The sequence below is a fragment of the Neopsephotus bourkii genome, unplaced genomic scaffold (assembly GCF_033783945.1).
Source record: "Neopsephotus bourkii isolate Nb327-2 ecotype Australia unplaced genomic scaffold, CSIRO-AGI_Nbou_v1 NB_716, whole genome shotgun sequence".
Lineage (NCBI taxonomy): Eukaryota > Metazoa > Chordata > Aves > Psittaciformes > Psittacidae > Neopsephotus > Neopsephotus bourkii.
In genome coordinates, this window is record NW_026901215.1 from 1,514,679 (window position 1) to 1,527,501 (window position 12,823).

Here is a 12,823-nt window from a genome sequence, read left to right on the forward strand (position 1 = left end):
AGCACTGACACCTAGCAAACTCCATGGAGAGAAGGGCCTGAAAGCCAAGGATGCCAGACTGGGTGTGCACAGACCCATCCAGATCTGCTTAGAGTGTTCCTTTACTGCTGACTGCTCAACAAGGGGCAAATGGTCAACAAGGGGTTGACCTTTTTCACCATTCTGACATCAGAGCTGTCCCAGATCAACAACTGCTTGAGCCTAATCACTGTAGCCAGGCTCCAGCCCCACATAGGCAAGCGCTCCACTTAAGGGCATGTTTTAATGACAGCAGGGAGTAAAGGCAGTGATGGGAAGCTCTTCCAGTACCTGAAGGGGGTCTACAAGAAACATGGAGAGGAATTTTTTTACAAGAACATGTAGTGCAGGACCAGGGTGAATGGCTTTAAACTGACAGAGGGGAGATTGAGATAAGACATTGGGAAGAAATTCCTTCCTATAAGGGTGCTGAGGCGCTGGCACAGGGTGCCCAGAGAAGCTTTGGCTGCTCCATCCCTGGCAGTGTTCAAGGCCAGGTTGGACACAGGGGCTTGGAGCAAGCTGCTCCAGTGGAAGGGGTCCCTGCCCGTGACAGGGGGTTGGAAATGGATGAACTTTAAGGTCCTTTCCAACCCAACCCAGATGGGATTCTGTGATTCTGGGGGCAGAACAGCGAGGGGTTTGGGTTTACACCTCTGCTGCTGAGGAAGCCTCAGGCACTGGAGGAGGCAGGTGCTCAGCTTTCTTTAAAATGTTTATCCTTGGGCTTATTTTGCCATCAAGAAGCACTTGTAGCATGCACAGCGTGTCTCTGGCCTGTCACTGGCAGGCTGTCAGCCAACGCGTTGCCATGGAAACTGGTAAATGCAGAATTATGACTTGACAGCAGTGTCCTGAGGAAAGAGGAACAACCTTCTTCCATATGTTTACGTCCCTGACACAGGGAGTGCATGAACTCCTGCACCACTGTGGGTGGGATGCCACCCTGTCACAGCTCTGTGCTGGACACGGGGTGCCAGGAGGCAAGAGGGACTATGATGTCTGGGAGCACAGCAGGGAAATGCTGCAAAAGGCGCTTGTTGTTATCACCAGAGAGACTTGATGGGTGTTTAGTCTGGTGCTGATTGCTCTCTAGCTCTGAGGAAAACAGCACCCCAACATCCCTGTGAGACATAGCACCACTGAGCTCAAGGTCCCACAAGCTGCCTGCCCGCAGGATGCAATGTCCACATGGGTGGACCAGCAGGATTCCCACGCAGGGCTGCAGTGGGTGGTGCAGACATCCCTCCAGGGAATCCCAGCTCCAGTACACACCAGTAAACAACTGAGGCCACGGGGCTGACAAGGCCCGCAGAAGTACTGAGGACAACAGAGCAAAGAGACAGGCACAGTTCTGCCCTTCCTCTGCTGCCTGGAAGCCCAGACAGCCCTTCCTGAGCAGACAGCATCAATAACAAGCCAGTTATTCTGGATACCCTGGTGTTTCTAGCCTAAACCTTATACTGACCACCTCTCTGCCTTTTCCCAGAACAGCCACAAACTCTACAGTTACCTTAATGGAGGTCAACCATTCTACATGTGACTTTGAAATCAGAGCCAACAGGACTGATGTTAAATTAGAGCAATTGATAATGACTCATTCCAGCACTAACTGATCTAAGTGATTATTTAATGGCTTCTAATTTTAAAGTTAATATTCTTTGAAGTCCGTAATGAGAAGAGACGAGCTATTTTTCACACACTCAGACATAACATATGTTAACAAAGAATTAACAAGTTTTCCAAGGGCTTGGGTAGTTGCAAGCTGACAGTTGCTGGCTAGGTCAGGATGTATGAATGTAAGCATAGTCACAATGATGGAATAATTTTAAGCTATATCAGATGTAAGTAGTTGGCCTTGAAAACTATCAACATGGATTCACTTAAATCAGTTCCAAGTGAGAACCCCTTAGCTAGTCCCTGAGGCCTGTTTCTCCTGGTGTTTTTGCACTGCCCCAGTGAGGTGATCCCTAGGATGACACTCGCTGAGAGCAGCTCCCTGACGGCTTCACTTCAGGGGGACGCTGGGGCAGCCACAATGGTTGCCCTGGGTGCAGCAACACAAGGTCTTGCGTGAGATACAGTGACTACAAATCCTAATCAGACAGTATCATGATGTGCTCTTGCATCCCTCCAGTTGTCTTAGATGGCTCTGAGTCCACCTAAGTTTGAGCTAACAGTGATTCCTCGCACATTTATTCATGCCTGCTGTGGGCTGGTGGGGTGACTGCTGGGTTTGCACAGCTGCTGCATTCAAACCCATAGTAACAAAGCAGAATTCACCCCAGGTAGCCTGAGCTGCCTGCAACCAGTCTACAGCTAGCAGGTGAAGAGTTATCTCCCACCTCAGATATCCAATGACACAGTTACCCAAGGAGAGGCCCATCTACAGACCCAACAGCTATCCTGTGTGTGCCTTGCTCCTCTCTCACTGCTACTTTCTTAGGAAACTGGGAATCTTGCTCACTCTCCCAGGCATGGTAAATGAGTTGGGCATGGTCCTGTGACTCCAAGGAAGTGTCACAGTATCCCTCAGCTGTGACATGGAGAGCACAGCATCACTTCTATCCAGATGTTCCCACAGACCCAGACACTCAGAGTTAGTGAGCAGAGGCAGAGCAGCCCCATGGCATACTTACTTCCCATTCCCATACTTGATCCGGATGTCTTTGCTCTTCTTCAGCTCTTTGCCATCTTTAAACCACTTGTAGGAGGGCTGAGGGTTTCCAGCAGTCGCCTCACATTTCAGTGAGATCTTCTCACCAACGTGAACATTTGGGCTTTTCAGCTTCTTCAGCTTGGGAGGGACAGCTACAAAAACAGAAAGCAGACAATGTGAATGAAACCTGCCTCTTGCACAGGCTGCACACAGTTATGTGAGTGCACCGAGGCCCCTCCTTGACAAAAGCAGTGCTGCCCACTGACCTGGGATGGCTGGGGTGGGGCTGCACACCAGCGCGGCTCCCCAGGCTTTACCAGCACATAGGCATGGAGTCAGAAATGTCCATGTGGAGAACAGGGGGAGCTCCCCAGGTCTGGCTTGCTCCGGACTCCACTGCCCCATAGCTGTCCTTACACAGATGTGACCCATGTGTCTTCCTGCTGGCACAAGGGTTTGTGCTGCTCTCCAGGCTCTCCCACCAGCCCAGAGCCAAGATGCAGAAGGCTCAAAGCTCTTTGGAGACTATTTTCCCTGCATCCTGCCATTGCTGCTGATGATTACCAACACCTACATGATCTCTGCCACTGCTAGCAGGTGTGTTGTCAATCCCACACCACACCAGGCACAGCTGAAGGGTTTCACTGAAGATGGAGCAGAGGCAGGTCATGGGGTGCAGTCCCCAGTCCCCCAGTAGTGTGTGACATGGATGCTCTATGCCTGCTGCTAAAGAGGATGGTCATTCAGCTTGACAGCATCAGCGGCAGAGCAATAGCCATGGAGAGGGGCTGCAGTGGAAACCTGCACAAATAAAGGATGAGAAAGGTGGGAACTGGATGAGCTTTAAGGTCCCTTCCAACCCAAAACCAGTCTGTGATTCTGTGATTCTATTTAAAATGGTCATAGGACCTGCAGTGTCAGGCTTTCCAATCTGAAGCCTGGTTCTGCATGGGTGTTTCAGACAGGTGAAACATCAGGAAGAGAGGGAAACACTTCTCAGCAATCTCTACCAGGCTTTATATTGAACCTGACAAGAAGCATTAGCAGGCTTGTGATTTTTCATTCAATTGGCAGCTCCCTTTTTCCTTTTCAGCATTAACCTTAAAAAAAAAAAAGCAAATTGCTGGGTTTGGCTGAAGAATATTCATAACAATGATTTCCACTTGTCTAAGATGTGTTACAGATAAAGTATTTCCTCTCTCTAATATGCACCAGCCACCTTTTAATTGCCTACTGCATTCCGATTGCTCTTCCATATTGCAAGATCAAAGGAGGAGGAACTGGATGGGTTTCATTAGAGCAATTGCTATTTTATAGACCTTTGCATGTCTCCACTCATTCTTCATGCCAGGCTAAGTCATCATAGGTTGTACTTAAAAAATTTTCAGTGAAAGTGATCTTATACAAAATAAGAAGCACAGCAGTCATCATGTGCATGCTACAGCGTCAGGAGGACTCTCATACTGGTTTGGTGTATGCGCAAGGGCATGCGAATCTAAACCGTCCTCAGTTCAATAGGTATGGACAGAAAGGTACAGTCTGGGGTAACAGGGGTTGGCTGGGCAAAGCTCCCAGTGACTGAAAGGCAAACCCAGACCATTAGAGGAGAGGTGCCTGGCAGCACATGGGTGGGTTACATAGCAGCTCTGGCTCCAAGCACACCAGGTCTTCCACTGACACAGCTACATCGGCACCAAGGCAAAGAAGCAAACAAGACCCAGGAGTGCAAAGGAAAGATGTTTAATACACCAAGGAAAACAGGGTAAACCCCCTCAAATATTATTCCTGACTTATTCTTGCACACTGAAGCCTGCTGCAGACTCCCTAGAAATCTTGCCATAGTCAAGATGGGGAGGGCTTCAGATGTGCTAATGTGGTAGAAACAGCACAAAAACCAGTTTGGACAAATGCAGACAGTTGCTTCAGGCTCACGCTGGCATCTTGTGCTGCTGCCCAGGTCTCTGTGCTTTGGCACTTCTGAACAAAATTATCTCAACTTTCCCCAAATTTCATTAGTTCTGTGAAGATCCAAGTGTCCTGGGTTTTGTGAAGCCAAAATCCCTGATCCTTGCCTGGAAATGCGTCACTCAGAAGAGCAGCAGGGCAATGAATGGAGAAGAGGGCTTGTCTCTTCTCAGAAGACTGTGCCCAGAGAGCCAGGAAGGTAAACAGGACCTTGCTTTTATAAGGGGTCATTTGGGGGAACAGAGAAATAGACTCTGTCAAATATTTATTCTGTCTGAATGTGTGTGTTGGTTGGTTCCTATTGTGCACTGAGGTCACCCTGTACCATGCCAACAGTATACATGTGCTTTAAATACTAGGAAGGTCCTAACCTTGGCACTAGTGCACCTGCTTTGTGTTATTTCCAGGTTTGCAGTCTGCAGAATTATGAAGCAGGCAGCATGGCCTAGGACAGTGTTGCCCCTCTGCCCAGAAAATGCTGGTAAGAGCACAGCAAAGCCCAGAAACCTGGAGAGGGTTGAAGGCAGAGGGCCAAGGACAAGCAGGAAACCTTCCAAGATCTCTATTCCCCTGTTTCTCCCTACCAACATGAGTCACATCCCACTCATACCTATTACTTCTCATGCCTAGTGCTTCTGTGATAAATTACACGACACTCTTCAATAGGCAGGCCCAAAGAGACACATACCAGAGATGGAGTGGACACCCACCCAGAGCAGGGGCTCTGCCTGCATTACACCCCTCCAGCTGAGCCTGCCCAGAAAGGAAGGAGAAACGCGTCCCTGCATGTCTTTGTCTCACAACAGCAGGGAAAGGGACTGTACACTCGGCTCACAAGCCACACTTCATGGACTGTAATTCCCTGCTTGGATCCAGCCAGTGAAAGAGGAATCCAATCCAGAAATACTTTGGATTCTGTGAAAAGCATTGAACACGAAGAAAGAGCTGTGCTGCCTGACACCAGCGCATCTGTGTGCCTTACTGCTGCCCTGCAAGAGTGGCTTGTGTTTGAATGGCAGCAGGGGAAGAACAGAAGAGCCCCAAGCCTGGGATGCAGCATCCAGAGCCATGCACAGGATGCTCCAGTTGAAAGGAGCCCCCAGCCTTGGTCTCCTGCAACAGCTGCTCTGGGCTGGAAAGTCTCTCTTCCTAATCCCTGCATCTCTTAGACACAGAACGTTCATTCAGAGCCATTAGCTGCTGATGAGCCTGCTTAATGCCAGCCCAAGACCTTGCACTGGTTTGTATTTGTATCATTTAAACTCCAGCCCTTTTTCCCAGCCTGAATTTCTCTGGCTTTGGCTTCCAGCCAAGAGAACTCTCTGCTTTTCTGTGATAGATTTGAATCCCATCTAGCAGCCAGAAACCTCTTCCCTTTTTAGGTACTTGTAAACTATGAATGAATCACCTTTCAACCTCCTCCAGCAGTAAACTAAAGTAGCTGGAGAGACCAAAGCAGCGCATGCAGTGCTAATGGAGTATGTCAAAGAACGTTTTACATTTTGGTTCATTTTCAGCTTCAACATTGTCCCATTTCCTATCTCTGCCCTGTCGAAATCACAGAGTTGCAGCTTGGAAAGTCGTGAGCTTAGCTCAGACATGAGGATTTTAAAAGTGTCCCCTTTCTTTAATGCTCTCAACATTTTAGGTCATTTTAATCTCCTGCCCATTTAGTACTTTTTCAAACAGGTTGGGGAAACAAAGTCACTACCTTCATACATACCAAGATAACATACGATCTGTGGCAAACAGACTCAGTTGTATACCAGCTGGAGTTCAGGTCCCATTTCCCCATGTTTCCACCAGTTCTCAGCTTCCCAGCCTCATCCACACGAGTTACTGCTGCTTGGACATGACCAGTACATCTTCTGTCAAGCCAAAACACCTAACTGGCCACACAAGTCACCTGTCAACCACTCTTCTATCTGAATTTGAGTGTCCTCTCCATGGGGTTGAAGAACCACCAGCCTCACAAAGGCTGAGGTGATGGAGAAAAGAGGCTGCGGCTCTCCAGGCATTTCTTCTAGCAGACAGCCATGCCAAGGATATGCTGTGCTGCAGAAAGAAAAGAGCAGCACAGCCTGATAGAGCCAAGACCAACAAGAAATACAGATTTTCTACAGGTTTGTGCTTACTCCAAGGCCAGGTGAAATGCAGGAAACCACTAGATCCCAGCCCACAGCAGTTCTGTTAGCTGTAAGAATTTACCCTAAAGCCAGGATCAACAAATTCTCACAATGCCCTAACCTGTTTCAAGAGTTATGTTTCACTAAGAGGCCTTTGCAGGAGAGGTTTGCCCTCTGACAGCAGTCCTGGCATCTACTGCCAAGTTACCACCATCTCATGGAGAGAAAAGGCTTACAAAAGTCTAAAAATTGACCTCTAAATTATACCATACAAGTTGTCTGAACACCCACCATAAGAGGACTTATATGTACACACTGCTTTAACTAATTCACTTCTGATTACATTTGATACTACATTGAAGTACCTTGATTATAACAACACCTCTTTTACTTCTGGTACCTGAAGTATGCCTGAAAGCACCTTAAAGCCCCAACTCAAAACATCATTAATCATGACCAGGCAAAGTGCCCAAACACAGTCCAACAACGGAGCAGTGACAAAACTACATCCCACCCACACAGCATCATACATAAACAACCCCTTGGCAGCATGAAACAGAAGCAAGTCATCTTGGAAAAGGTGCTCAGTGAACTCCTTAATAGCCACAAATACTGCAGTGTCTTGCTCGCTCTGGGAGATCCTCCAGAGTGGACAATCTACAGACACATCTGGGACCTCTGGGCAATGGATGTCATGAGTAGACATGACTTATCTTCTTCGCCTGCTCCAGAGGATGCAATGCCAACCACTGGAGGCTGCTGCACCCTGCCTGGCACACACCAGGTGACAAATTAGGTAGGTGGATCTGGAGAACTGGCAGAACAGGATCCTTCTGTGTCTTTCTGAGCCACTGAAGGAGAAGGCAACTTAGCTTGAACTCCCATGGCCATGGAAAAGAGAGGCTGAAAAATGCTTTGTGCAGCTGGGACTCTGAATGGAGTTCAGCTCTTTGGTGGCAGGGTCACGAGAGCTCCTCTGAGATTTCCAATGCTCCTGAAGGTAACAGGGCTGTATTTGACTAAAGACATATCTGCATTATAGAATCATATCATAGTTAGGGTTGGAAAGGACCTTAAGACCATCAAGTTCCACCCCCCCTGCCAGGGGCAGGGACACCTCGCTCTAAACCATATTACCCAAGGCCTCGTCCAACCTAGCCTTGAACAATGCCAGGGATGAAGCATTCACAACCTCCCTGGACAACCTATTCCAGTGCCTCACCACCCTAACAGACCCCAGCTTTATTCAATGGATAGACACAACTTCCACAAACCATACACAGTCCAGAGCCTATCAAAGAGAACCTTGATGTCACATTGACATATCACCCTATATCAATCTCTGCCACAACTCACCAGTGATTAACTACAGGCTTCAAATTAAGAATATAAAATGTAACAAATTATCTGTAATATAATTTATGCTTTAGGCAACTTGCATTTCCAGTTAATGCAAAAAAGGATGGTCAGACTTTATCACAGTGCTGACTGTGCACACTGCAGAATCTCAATCAGAGCTCTGCATCCTAGGCAAGAAAGGCACAATGTCAAATTTCCAAGGGGCAGCATTCTGTTATGGCTACTGCTAAGCCTTTCAATTAACACACATCCATGTTTCTCTTACTCCATCTGTGATGGTAGGGACACCACTGTGGGAGCAAGCGCTAGATGACGTGGCTCACTTTGGGGCATACACATCTTGCCTCCAGTGTCCATGGGTCTATCTGTGCAGTAACTGTAAGGGCATAGGCTTAATAACCCAAAGCTCTCCAAGGACAGAAGAGATGTGCTCTGTGCCTAGCATGCACCATGCTGCTGTGCCCTTCCTGCAGAGGTACACCAGCAGGAGTCAGAGGCATAGCTTTGTGGTCCTGGAGACCCCTTACCCTGACAGCTGGAGACATGAGGTATGACGATGATGGAACCACTCTCCCAGGTCCTAGAGGGTCTGCTGAGGACATCCACCCAGCTGACTCACAGACAGAGATGTGGAGAGGACCCAAATGAGTGGAAGTCTGAAGATTCTGAAAAGACTGAGATCAGCAGACTTGGGGTTGCAATGAAGCTTGGAAACCTTGCTGGAGCCAGAATGACCGCATTATTCTTCTTCCCTTCATGTCCTATAGCATCTCTACCATACAAGTTTTTTTCCCTTAGCTAGGATCCTGTAGCCTTCTAAGTCAGGAAGGAGTAATGACTACAATACCAATCCACAGCATTATGTATATTTAAAACTGTGAGTTACAGCAATTACTATTTCCATGATAATTCCCATCAGCCAAAGAAAACTGACTGAAAAGTCACAAACAGGTTTGCTGATTTAGGCTTGCTCTCTGTAGGATCCTTCTGGCAGCTCAAAGCACAGGAAAAGGTTCCACAAAGCCACTGAGTTCACTCTCCTCTTATAAATACTGGCTCCTCTTACATAAAAGAGCAATTGATAAATTCCTCCTCCTCTGTCTTTCTCTTTCCCACACTTAAAATTTAGTTATTCTTTCAAGGGAAAGTTTTTAAATTGGTGTATGATTTGGTCCAGAGCCCTAGGCTGAAATCTCAGCTCCAGTGAAATCAATGAGCATCTGGCCACTGGGCAAGGATGTCTTTCCAATACCCAGGCTTTTCAGCCAAATTGCTATAACAGCTAGGGCATGCTTTTATCAGATTGGGAAGAGATGCTAGAGGTGCCCATCCATGTTGCCACTCCACCAGTTACCTGAATAGCACAACAGCTACAAGTAATTCACATACAAATATCTAATATTAAAATCCAGGACTGAAGTGCTTGGATTTGCCAAACCTAGTACTCTATGAACACTAGCTGGTTTGCAAACAATGTAATTGGAGTAGAATTGCTATTGTGTTTGTTTGTTTTGAATATTTTTGGCCAGGAAGTTGTCCTGGAGGTATAGTTGAGCATAAGTGGTCTGGTGGAAAAATGTCATTCATTCTGTTCCTATTAAAACCAAAAACAATAGCCACACAAAGACAGCAGTGACAATTTCTGCTCTTCATGCCTCTAACAATGTGTTTTCAACCCTAAAGGCAACATCTTGTTTATACCCAATTGATTCTGGGATCATATTTTCTATAATCAAACATATCTTTGTTCAAAGATATATTTTATGAACTGCTCAATTTCCACATGACCTTGAAAACAGCAATTCATAAAATATAGCTTTATCTTTATCTTCACAATCAGATAGAAAAATGGCCCACCCATACTCTGTGGATGGCCAGTCAAGACCCAGCCAACAAACAGATTATCCAGGGCATCTAAAACTTCAAAATACATCTATTCTTTGTTTTAGCCACTGAACACTAAGCACAGATTGCTTGTCCTAGTATCCTGGTAAAGACCAGGGTGGCATTCATTATCTTTCAATCACCAAAGGAAAGTGTAACCCTCACCCCAGGAAATAAAACAATCTAAGATAGCAAACCCCCTTGTTTCATTACAACTTTCTCAAGAAATCTGTACATGAAACCATACACAGACCCCTTAAGGCCATGGCAAAGATAAAAGCAATTTTCAGGTTACAGGGAAGGATTTGCTGATGTACAATGGCCATCAGTGGAAAATCATCAGTTCCAGAAAGGGATGAAAAAACTATTTGGTGTTCTACAGCTCTATCAACCACAAGAGTGTTTCCAAAAACGTGGGTAAAAAAACCCCACTCAGTTAAACAGGAGGTGAAATTTATTTAAGAGACTGCATGCACTGCCTGGGCTCTCCCAGTGACAAGAGGACAAAAAAACCAAGGGCTACAAACATAAATGCAAGCTAAGTCTGTGTGAGGCACATGAGCAAGTCAACCTTTCTCTCTGTCTAGCTCATATGTCTCGTGCCCATCTAAGTTAGGTGCAAAAGCAAAGGACCAGTGATTTACTCTTAGCACAACACTTCTAGACATCCCTGTCCTCCTTTCTCAATATATTGTATTTAAATAGAATGAGGACCCCAGAGGTGAGGTCTAAGGTTGGGAAGACCATGAACACCATCTGCAGCACCTCACAGCTCCATTCAAACCCAGCCTGTAGCAGCAGAATCCCAGTGCAGGATCTGCCTCCTTTCCCTGCCCCAGCAGGGTGAAGTCACTTTTAACAAGTGTTTTTAAGCATGCCTAAACATCAGCAGGTACGGAACAGTCAGCAAACATTGGGATCAGTTAGGAAGATGTTAACTTGGGGCAGGCAGAGGTCAAGTGAACGCCAGATGCAACAGTCCAGCTTGCACCCATTCTGACCTCCCATGAAGTCCTGGGCCCAGTGTTTCATACACAACCAGGTGGAAACACTGCACAAAGCAGGCATCCATCCAAAGAAGAAAACACTTCAATAGCTGGACAATTAAATTCGATTAGTAGTCCCTAACACTGAGGTGGGAGGATTTTTAACCTATAAAATCATGTTCCCCAGCATTCCGTGACAAAAGCCAACCACTTGCAGCCTTAATTACAAGATTTTCTTTTTCCATGTCTCTGCTTAACTTTGAAAGTTCACCATTGTCTCTGGTAGGGTTTTGACAAATCCACCAGAGGGTATTTCCAAAACAGAAAGCAGTGTTTTTATCAGGATCTCCCCACAAGAGACCCTGGGGCTTGCATTAAAGGCTTGTTTGTTCTCTGTAATGTTATATTAGAAAGATTAAAAGTTTTGGGTTTTTTTTTTCTGTTAACTCAAGAACTGCTTTAAAGCACTGGTACCAAAAGAACCTCAGACAGTGACCGCAGGTCTGGTTTTCATCCTAACACAGGAAAAAGGAAAAAAAATAAAGCTCATCCCTGAGACAGCATTTCCAAGACAGCCAGATACATACGTGCCCAAACCCCACTAACTGAGTATGGAATTACCACCCTATACTATAATGAGCTCCCAATGCACAGGATGCCCTGGGTCTCTGCTGCTGCTGGAGTGATGACCCACATCAGGCCAAGTTCAGCTCTCTTCCCACACATTGACCTCTCCATTAAAACTAGCAGAAGCCTTTGCACGTGACAGAACACTGTCTGCAGAGAGGAGCCCAACAGCACCGGTTGAGCCCACGGAGTGCCTGAGCCCTGCAGAGAAGGGGCCACCCTCCTCCATGGGCTGCAGGGAAGCAGCTAGCTGTAAATTCCATTTGGGACTCTGGGCACTGCCCAGTGGAGACACTAACACAGCGTGTCTCCTGCCTTGTCCTGAGTGCGGCTTCCCAGCATTGTTCTGAATAGCTCCGGACCCCCACTGAAGCACAGCGATGGGTGGCTCACACTGAAATGTCCCCCAACCAGGCTGCTTTACGGCTGCCAGGAGTCTCAAGGATGTCAGCTCTTCCTGATTAATTTTTTTATCCTTATTTTCCCCCATTTTATACTTGAGTACTGCTTATTGCAATATTCTCCAGAACTATTCTCTGGAAAGCCATCCTGGCTAATTTTTGGCTTGTAAATTGCTCATGAGCAGTTTGTGGCTTGTGCTTAAAAGAAAAAAAAAATCAAGCAACTCTGGCTCATTTTGGTTGGATAAAGAGATTTTGTGGCCTCCATCAATTCTAGCCCCTGACAGCAGTGACAGAGCTCTTATTATCACAAACATACAGTTGCAATTTTAAGATTTGCTTCCTGTAACTCTTTGTTTAAATTTAATCATCAGTTTCTGCTTCCACAAACATTTTTGGCACAAAGTTCACCTTATGGAACATTCATGGGCAGCAAGTAAGAATGACGGTAACGCAAATTTGAGGTTTTAATGTAAGCAAACTTGCTGGTTGTCCAGCTACTCCACCAAAGGACTTGAGGAAGAGCAACAAAGGAAGGTGTGACACAAGTAATATTGTAGGTGACATTGCAGAAGGAAAGTAACCTGAAACAAAGACCAATGATGTGGCAGCAAAATGTGGGTGAAGAAAAGACAATGAGCATCATAGTGGTGGCCTGAGCAGAAAGACTATTCTGAGTTCAACATTAACGGGGGTTTATTAGACCTGCTTTATGTCTAGCTGTAGATCACAAGGTAGGAACTTCAGCCAAACTGGCCAACAGATCCTGCACAACACAAACAACTTAAGGTGAAAACC

General features: G+C 46.4%; 1 protein-coding gene across 6 annotated transcripts in view; it reads right to left on the minus strand.

Moving 5' to 3' along the window:
- The window catches only part of NRG2 (neuregulin 2), a 151,544-nt gene that overhangs the window by 54,814 nt on the left and 83,907 nt on the right, over nucleotides 1-12,823 (minus strand). For all 6 annotated transcript variants that reach the window (XM_061354020.1, XM_061354021.1, XM_061354019.1 and 3 more), the window contains exon 2: nucleotides 2,658-2,829. In XM_061354020.1, coding sequence (XP_061210004.1) covers nucleotides 2,658-2,829 — 172 coding nt within the window. The remainder of the gene's footprint in view (nucleotides 1-2,657; nucleotides 2,830-12,823) is intronic.